Here is a 10,326-nt window from a genome sequence, read left to right as displayed (position 1 = left end):
ACACACACACACACACACACACACACACACACACACGTTTAATCCGTCAGATCGCTGTGTTTGTCATGACAGCGTTCTGTATTAATCAGCCTCCATGTTTTTTACATTCCAGTAGAGGAAGGTTAATTTTTCATACGCTGTCAGATGGTTTAGTACAGAGGTGAATAAATCGTCTTTGCTGACGCGTCAGAAACCAGATTCAAGCCACACAAGCTGATCTGAGCACAAATCAGCTCTTTTTGGGAGATATTTGCACTGAATGCACAGCCAGCTCCACACACAATCACCACTGCATGAGCTATTAAAATTACACCGTCTCATATCCGGTGACCACAGAAGGGTTTACACACACACACAGAGTCTCATGGCGATGCATCGGGCCGTGTGGTTCCCGCCGCGCGCCGTGAGCTGAGTCGCACCGCTCGTCGCCGCAGCAGGACCCCGGGGCCGTCACCCTGTCGGAGCCGCAGCAGCAGCCGGCAGCGGCGGCGCGGGAAGCCATGGCCTCGTCTGTGCGCTTCACCGTCACGCCGACCAAAGCCGAGGACCTGCCGGACACGTCTCCAGACGTCAGCTCGCGCTCCAGCGGCAGGGTCCGCTTCGGCTCCAGGGAGAGCGTGATCCGCAGCGAGGCGTCCGGAGGGGTCACGACCTCGGCGGGGGCCGACACGCCAGACCGCAGTCACCTCGAGCACGGTGAGACTCGCTCTGTTTCGTCCTTCACTGAGTGTGACGTTAGATGATGAATGACTGAGAGTGCATGTCTGTGATAAAGCAGCTCAGTGTTTCACACAGATACTGGCTGCTTCTTCGCTGGATATGATCTGATTATACGGCCCTATGAAATCAGTTTTATTTTGTTCAAAATTCCGGTGAATTTGTTTCCAAATTATGTTTTTGCCTTTTTAATTTTTCTAGATTCCAATTTTTTTCTTTGTTTAAATTTTCTAGACTCTCTTTTAATGTTTAAGTTCAATTGTATTCACCAGAGCATGTCTAATTCATTGAAATCATGAAACTTACAATATTAAACAGCAATATATTAAAAGTTTAACAAAAATTACATTTTTAAGGCCCTATGAAATTTTTTTCTCAAATTCAGTTTTATTTTTTACCAAGTTCTTGGTCAATTGCATTTTAATGGTATAATTAAATATTAATAATCAAAAGCATCTCTAATTAATTGATTTTATTAAACAATAATTTATTAATATTTTCTTTCTTTCTTTTTTTACAGAAATACTGTGTTGTGTATTTTCATTTTTTCTGCTGAATAAATTCTGGTAAAGAATTTTTCTGGTAAATATTCCTTTAAAAATAACGTTTTAATAATAATTTTATTACTTATCATTACATTAGCTAATATTTGTGTCACCGTTTCTTCAAGTAAAACTGGACTTTTATTTTGACGGGTTGCTGTGAAGGCCTTTTCTGTGTATATGTGATATGATGATAGTTTTACTCAAAAGAAAGGGTAAAATGCTCATGAAGTGACTCTAGAGATTATGTTCATGTGTTGATTTAAGTGTACTGACCTACTTTCGATTTATTCATCTAAAATTTGGCAAATTCCGTGACATTATACAGTAAATTCCATTTTTATGACTATGATTAGTCACTATGATTGGTCTTTAAACAAGCGAACATCAGAGATTTTCTTCCAGGGTTCCTGCTGGTCCTTAAAACTCTTCAATTCAATTTGATCGAATTTAAGCTCATAAAAAGTCTTAAATTGTATAACACACATCTTAATGATCATTTAAGAGGTCTTACATTTGGGAGCAGGTTAAGTCCTACTGCGATTAAGCTTGTGATGCATGATTTTTTAAATTCAATTTGAAATAAATGTAATATTTATAATTTTTTTTAAAAATGCAACTAAAAATGGTAACATCTAAATTAACTGGTTTTATTCAAGTCAAAAATATGATTAAATATCACTGAATCAGCTCAAATACACTCATTTATAACAACAAAACCCATGTTTTGGGTTAAATCAAGTAGAAATAACTCCTGAAGGTAACAGTTGCCAATTTTTGCAGTGTGATTAAAATAATTCAATCAGTGTTATAGTGTTATAGTATTTATTAATATTTTGAAAGCTTTTATCTTTAAATATTAAATATTAGCTTTATTTATTTCAGTTTTAGTTTGAGTAATTTTATTACTTTGGTTTATTTCATTTCAATTATTTGCCAAGGTAACGTTTCTAATTTGTGTTTTGGTTTCGTATGACGTTTTTCATCTAATATTTATATTTTATTTCAACTTTAAAATAACAACAATTGTTTTAAGTGGTTTTAGTTGTAGTTAGCACTGATCTCAGTTTTTTTTTTCTCACGGAAAACAAGAAAATAATAATTTCATATCTAATATGTGATTTAGTTGTAATGTAATAGTTTCAAATGATTAATTGTGAGAGAGTTACACATCTGTAGTGTTCGCATGTACCAGAGTTAAACTCCAAACGCTGTGAATGAAATAATCTGCACATTTCAATAAAAATGCGACTCTGTTGCTCTTTCTACATGATGGCACTTTCAGAGCAAGTCGCGATTAATGAATATCGCACATTTATGACAAATTATTCTTATGATTTAAAGGTGACAGCCATTTCAAAATTAGAGTCCTGGTGTATTTCCTGCTTGTTAATAATTAAAAATAGTGCATTATGCCTAAAATCGTAATTTTATTATTAATAATATAATAAAATAGAGTATATTATATTATTATTATTGGCATTTTACTCACACAATAAGCTTTATCTAGCATTTAATTCACCGTAAACTCTTGTAGGAAAGATTAAGAACCTTTATTTTTTTAACACGTAAGTATTTAGATTTTACGTATCAGTAAAGTATACTAGAAGTCCATACTGCGCAGTAAGCAGCACGTCGTGTCCCCTAAAGAGGGTGTGACTCACAATGTGCAACATCATCATTATGAAACGGGAAGTTCCTTTCAGAGAAATTATGTAATTCTGACTCATGTGAGTTTAGCTGCAGCACTCCCTAATGTACAGAAAACACACACACACACACACAGATGAGAAACGTGCGTGAAGGTTTGGCACAATCACACACTTACTAGTCATTATGTTGCTTTAAGAGCTTCACATGTAGATGACAAATGTGAGCCAAAATCATCACAATTAAAAGAACCAAAGACTTAAACTACTTCAGTCTGTGTGCACTGAATTTATTTAATACACGAGTTTCACAATTTGAGTTGAATTACTGAAATAAATGAACTTTTCCACGACATTCTAATTTATTGAGATGCACCTGTAGTTGTAACATTTCATAGTGCCCTATTATTGTAAAAAATTTAAAAATAAGTTTTTTATTTGGATTTATGAATTCAGTTAATCACAGATGCTTTTTGATTTATTGATTAATTTTTTTTTTTTTGATGATGATTAAATTGAATTAAACCATTAAAACGCAATCCTGAAAAATTAAAATGAAAAATACAGAATTGAATTAGGTAAACGGGTAAATATAAAACAGAATTTAAGAAAAACTAATTAATTTTTGTTAAATTATGTGTTATGATTTCAATTAATTAGACATGCTTTTTGATTACTAAAATTTAATTTAACTATTACAACAGAGAACAGAAAAATTAAAATGGAAGGGGAAAAAAACAGAATTTGTGAAAAAATAAAAGAGGGCCTTATGTTTGCGGAGGGTGTCGTTATTTTGTTATTTTTGAGTGTGACAGGAAGCAAATGCGGAAGTGAGAGTGTGTTTGCTGATGGTGGCACAGTGTCATGTGATCCGTCACTGAACTTTCACATCTGTCCAGTTCTGTTGTTATTTATTGATCTCATTGAAATGCACATTTATTTTGCCCAAATCTTTGTTTTATCTCATTGCTGTGTCAGTAGCAGCACTAAATGAAAATGTAAAATGATTCCCAACAGGTTCCCCAAGCACTCATACTAACCCATTAAACTTAAGAAACATTAATAACAGGTGTGTGTATGTGTGTGTGTATGTGTGTGTGTGTGTGTGTTAGGTGATGGCGGTGTGAAGCTGTCCAGCGTTTACATCAATAACTCTCACGCCATTGATGACGATGATTTCTACGACAGGAATCTGGCTCTGTTTGAGGTTTGCGCTGTCAATATCATTAGTCCTCTCATTTTTGTTGGCTGAATCTCACAAATATGTGTGTGCGTGTGTGTGTGTGTGTGTATATATATATATATATATATACACACACACACACAGAAAAACAATCAAGATTTATATTTATTGTTTTACTTCATGCACTTCACAATAAAACTACTTTCTTTTATTAAATTATTACATTTAAATAAATTTTTTTTTGCATTGTGACATTTTCATGACAATTAAGCATATTATGAAAACAATGTTACAGTGATATTTATACTATTTTGATTTCATTTTTTAAATAAAATAACATTTAAATGTAATTAAACATTAATGAAAATTAAAATCATGTAAATTAAATTCAGTGCAAATCAATAACAACCATTATGTATATTTATTAGGGCTGTCAATTGATTAAAAACTAATTAATCGCACATTTTTTCTGCGATTAATCGCACCTAACATTAAAGTTTTAAAATATACTTTTTTATTGCGGTCAAATGATTAATCGCAATTAATCGCATCCAAAATAAACGTTTTTTATTTTGGATGTGATTAATCGTGATTAATCATTTGACAGCACTAATACTTTTATATTGCAATAATTTCACATTCAATCTCCAAATTATTGTAGAAACAACATAAAGACAGTATATTTTTAATATTTGTTTAATGGCATCTTTTTCTTGACTGAAGGCGAATCTCACTGATACAAATAATACTGATGTCTCTAGGAAATGTTTTTTTTCCTAATATTTAACCATTGACTAGCCATTCAACATTACAGTATAACTGAAAGCTGTCAATTTGAACATCTATTAGACTTTAAAATATAACAACTTCTAATTTAATTGAACTTAAAGCCATTTTCACATAAACCCATTATAATAAATGTCATATTTAGCTACATGTGCCCTTCAGCAAGTAGGAAATATACAGAAACAGAATAAAGTTATCAAACACTAAATTCTAAATTACATGTAGATGAATCCTTAAAGCTCTTTCTTCTTTTGTTCTTTGAACAGCATCACAGCAGCTGGTTATCAGGGTATTTTGGCTGCTGAACATGACGCGGATCTCACACGCTTCGTAGTTTCTCATAGCTCTTTACCTTTTCTGACCCACTGCAGCTCTTAAAGTCTCTGTAATGAGCTGAGGAGTTGAATCAGGTGTTAGATGAGGGAGACAGTGCTGCTGCTCCACGATAGATCTGAAAACCACTGCATTTCAGAGACATGATCTTAAATCTGACTCGTATAACAAATACTTACATGCACAGTTTTAAAGCAGCTTTAATCGGCTTTTTGGTAACTTCATGACTTAACTTACAAAATAACTGCAACATTACATGCCGGTAGTTTCTTTCGCGCTTTAATATGCAATGATAAACAGCTCGCTTCTCCGCATTTGTGCGTGCAGTTGAACGAGCATTTGCTACGATCACAGTATACCGGCTGACAGGACAGGAAAATTGTTTTTTGTTAACGCACTAATTTTGACAGCACTAATAATTACTGTTTTACTTTAAAGAATGTACACAATTTAAATATTAAATCTTTTTAAATTAAATTAAATTAAAATAATTAGAATACGGTAGGAGGGAATCTTAATTATGGAAATAATATCATAATATAAGAAATCTTTACGGTTCTAAAAATAGCCTTTATTTTCTCCATGCAAAACCTTTTTTTTTTTTTCAATTGATTTTGAACCTGAACTTTTCTTGACAGATTCTCTTTTTATCGTCTCTTTTATATTCACGCATTTTTTCCCCTCTCTTTGACTAATGTACGTTATATTCCTGTCATCTGTGGCGTGTGTGTGTGTGTGTGTGTGTGTGTGTGTGTGTGTGTTTCTCTCTCTGTAGGAGGAGATGGACACTCGTCCCAAAGTGTCGTCTCTGCTCAATCGTCTGGCGAACTACACAAACCTCATGCAGGGAGCTAAAGAGCACGAGGAGGCCGAGAGCATTGGCGAGAAGCGCAAGTGCAGCAAGGTGAAACACACACACACACACACACACACATTATAAACAGGCTCCAGACACAGTAAAACGCTGCTTTGTCACGCTAAATCCCAGCTTTGTGTCAGATCATGTTGATTCAGTGAGTGTTTTTCCCATGATTCCCTGGGTTTGGCGTCAGTCTCCTCAGATGGGCACCTTCATGGGCGTGTATCTGCCGTGCCTGCAGAACATCTTCGGCGTGATTCTCTTCCTCAGACTGACGTGGGTCGTCGGTACGGCCGGAGTCCTGCAGGCGCTGTGTATCGTCTTCATCTGCTGCTGCTGCGTGAGTCTCACACACACACACACAGACACATTGAATACATTTGATTAATTTTAATATATTTTACATGTATATGTATATGTATAAACAAATATGTGACCCAGGGCCACAAAACCAGTCATAAGGGTCAATTTTTTGAAATTGAGATTTATACATCATCTGAAAGCTGAATAAATAAGCTTTCCATTGATGTATGGTTTGTTAGGATAGGACAATATTTGGCCTTTGAAAATCGCCTTTAAATTTGTTCAAATGAAGTTCTTAGCAATGCATATTATTAATCAAAAATTATGTTTTAATATATTTACAGTAGGAAATTTACAAAATATCTTCATGGAACATGATCTTTACTTAATATCCTAATGATTTTTGGCATAAAAGAAAAATCGATAATTTTGACCCATACAATGTATTGTTGGCTATTGCTACAAATATACCCCAGCGACTTAAGACTGGTTTTGTGCTCCAGAGTCACATATAGAAACCACATAAGTGTTGTTATATTGAGCATCGAGTCGCTCTCTATTCAGACGCTGCTGACTGCGATATCAATGAGTGCCATCGCTACTAATGGAGTCGTGCCAGGTGAACTTTCTCTTCTGTTCAACTAGAAAAGAGCATTAATGAGTTCAGAAAGTGTGTCGAGAGGCGATATAAACAGCTGATGTGTGTCTGTGATCTGATTTACTGTGTGTGATGTAACAGTGTGAGTGTTAATGTGATCGTTTAGAGCCTAGTTCACGTAATCATGTGGACTTGAACTCTGATCAAAATTAGAGAACACTTTCAGATTCCTCCCAGTTATTGGTGTTAATCAATTGAATGAATGATTCAGTAATAAAATCAGTGACTTGCCGCCACATTTTTAGCATATAATTTCAGTTATTTGAATCATATTTCCGTATTCAAAGTTTTATATTTAAATGCTAATTTCCTTAATTATCTGACAAACCCTATTTAACTGGCAGCATTCTTCTAATTTTCACTGAGATTGTAAAATGGTGACTGAAAACCTGAGACAGGAGGTTGTCCAGATGAAGGCCAAAGGGACGACCCTTTCAGCCACTGCACGAGAAGCTGCTCGTTCCAAATCTGTGATTTCTCAAATATTGCAGCTTTACAGTGACACTAATTCATTCAAGTCCCTCAAAAAGGCTGGTCGTCCACATAAGACAAATGCACGAGAAGCCAGGATAGGTAACTTATTTGTCTTATTCTACATATTGTTTTAAATAGAAATTTTAAAAAGATTATAAACATACATTTTTTAATTTGACAGATGAAAATTATGCCATTACAAAGATGCTCCTGTAAGTCACTTTAAGGAGTCAAATGTCACCTCGTATTAGGAAGGCTAATTTTTGATCAGAATTTTTAATTATTGATCCGAAGGTGCTCCTAAATTTTTAAATTAGGAGGACAAGCGCTCCTAAGTACAAGAAAAACACTGCTCTTAAACTGGGTGTGACAGGTATGGCTGAGGAATGGGGTTTGGTCGAAGAAAAATTCTAATTTTCACTGAGATTGTAAAATGGTGACTGAAAACCTGAGACAGGAGGTTGTCCAGATGAAGGCCAAAGGGACGACCCTTTCAGCCACTGCACGAGAAGCTGCTCGTTCCAAATCTGTGATTTCTCAAATATTGCAGCTTTACAGTGACACTAATTCATCAAAGTCCCTCAAAAAGGCTGGTCGTCCACATAAGACAAATGCAGAGAGGACAGGATAATGCAGAGACTCTCAATGGAGAATCGGTTCAGCACTGCAGCTGGAATTGCTTGTCAGGTCAGCACTGAACAGTATAAGGATCTGTCTCGGCACGTTTAAGAGAAGTCAGACTGAATGCAAACTCTGCAGTGACCAAACCTCTCATCAGCAGAAAGAATCAAAAGGCTAGATTCACCTTTGCTGAGGAGCATGTTGTGTGGAGAGAGGAGAACTGGTCCAAAGTTCACTTTAGTGAGGAACTGCAACATGCGGTTCCTTCCCTGCAAGCATCTCCCAATCAGCCTGCAGTTTTAATGCAGGACAAAGCTCCCATCACGCTGCAAAACGGGTAAAGCAGCTCCTTAAAGCTGAAAACACTGAAATAATGAAATGGCCAGCTCAGAGTCCAGATCTAAACCCGACTGAAAATCTCTGGGAAATCCTTGGCAACAAAGTTCTGGCTAAGAAACCCACTACAGTCACCGAACTATAGAAGAGACTGAAGAAGAGTGGACCGAGATCACAGCAGCGCAGTCTGAGAAACTAGTGAAGTCCTGCGGCCGCAGATGTGCTGAAGTCACTCAAAGCAGGGCCCTCTACACTTCCTACTCATTTCTGACAGATGTAACCCTCCAAAACTTCAGTTGTAATCTTCTTTCATGCTACAGTGGTTACTGTTCTTTAATTTTGATCACTGTTTTCCACAAAATGAAGGTTTTTTTAATTGAAATGCCTTGGATATGTTGTCAGACATGTTAGTAGAACAGTGGTAAACCTACAGCTAATATTCCATATTAACAATATTTCAGAAAAATCAAGAATTATTAAATTAAGTAGGCACACCTGGTGAATCTGAGGTACACTACTGAATGAATGTCTCAAATATTTCCCTCACCTGAACACATCTGGGGGAGTAGGAGAGTAATGGCAAAGCATTTTGTTTTAGTAGCGGCACGTTTATTTGATACATATAAAAATAAACTTGCCTAATATATAAAATTATTTATTTAAAATTAAACGCTAAAAATGAAACTAAATCCACCAGCAGGTGGCGGCAAGTCACTGATTTTATTACGGAATCATTCATTCAATTGATTTGTTCGAACGGCTGAATCATTCAGGAATGAAGCACGTGACTGTTTTTATGAACTGACGGAAATCCGTCGTAGCGACGGAACTTTAATCCCTGTGTCTCTCTATTAATATGATTTGCATGCATAATAATGATTTCTAGTATCGTATCTGACTCTGCTGATGTTGAGCTGCTTCTGCTGCCGTAGGTTTGATGAATCTGTCTCTCCTGCTGTTGTAGAGTTAACATAGTGACTAACACACAGCCGTCTGTCTCTCCGCTCCTCCAGCGGGCGGTTCGTACTTCATGATCTCCCGTTCGCTGGGGCCCGAGTTCGGCGGGGCCGTGGGCTCCTGCTTCTATCTGGGCACGACCTTCGCCGGCTCCATGTACATCCTCGGGGCCGTCGAGATCCTGCTGGTGCGCGGGTCTTCACGTCTAACATTAATATGTAACGTTGGTTCGCATCAGAGTTTTTGTTCAGTTCTTCTGTCGTTTACAGATGTATATCGCTCCAAGTTCTGCCATCTTCGTCTCGGAGAGTCCTGACGGCGAGGCGGCGGCCATGCTGAACAACATGCGCGTTTATGGCTCCATCTTCCTAGTGCTGATGTCGCTGCTGGTGTTCGTGGGAGTCAAATACGTCAACAAGCTGGCGTCTGTGTTTCTGGCCTGTGTGATCGTGTCCATCCTCTCTATCTACACCGGAGCGCTGGTGTCCGTCTTCAGCCCGCCGTCCTTCCCGTGAGTATCTGTGAGGATGAACACGTCCATCTGAAATCACGTGCAAAAATAAGTGTGTTCATTTATTTAAATACTTAACCTTTTAATCAAAGCTAGCTTGTGATGCGCAGTACACTCCCATTTAAAAGTACTTTATTCATAAGGGACGCATTAAACTGATCAAAAGTGACAGCAAAGACAATTCTAATGTTACAAAAGATTTCTATTTCAAATAAATGCTGTTCTTTTGAGCTTTATATTCATCTGTGAATCCTGAAAAATACTATGGAAATATATGTGATGACCAATGTAATGCAAATATATACATACAAACTAGGGGTGTAACGGTACACGTATTCGTACCGAACCGTTTCGGTACGGGTCTTTCGGTTCGGTACGCATGTGTACCGCACGAATA

General features: G+C 36.8%; 1 protein-coding gene across 1 annotated transcript in view; it reads left to right on the top strand.

Moving 5' to 3' along the window:
* The window catches only part of LOC107698132 (solute carrier family 12 member 6), a 34,897-nt gene that overhangs the window by 3,392 nt on the left and 21,179 nt on the right, over nucleotides 1–10,326 (top strand). The window contains 7 exon segments of the mRNA XM_074187048.1: nucleotides 51–696; nucleotides 4,021–4,115; nucleotides 5,986–6,114; nucleotides 6,263–6,409; nucleotides 6,937–6,991; nucleotides 9,475–9,605; nucleotides 9,688–9,929. Coding sequence (XP_074043149.1) covers nucleotides 501–696; nucleotides 4,021–4,115; nucleotides 5,986–6,114; nucleotides 6,263–6,409; nucleotides 6,937–6,991; nucleotides 9,475–9,605; nucleotides 9,688–9,929 — 995 coding nt within the window. The 5' untranslated portion in view covers nucleotides 51–500.

This window comes from Sinocyclocheilus anshuiensis, unplaced genomic scaffold (genome assembly GCF_001515605.1).
Source record: "Sinocyclocheilus anshuiensis isolate Anshui unplaced genomic scaffold, SAMN03320099.WGS_v1.1 scaffold2010, whole genome shotgun sequence".
NCBI lineage: Eukaryota > Metazoa > Chordata > Actinopteri > Cypriniformes > Cyprinidae > Sinocyclocheilus > Sinocyclocheilus anshuiensis.
This window is presented reverse-complemented; position numbering and strand designations above follow the sequence as displayed.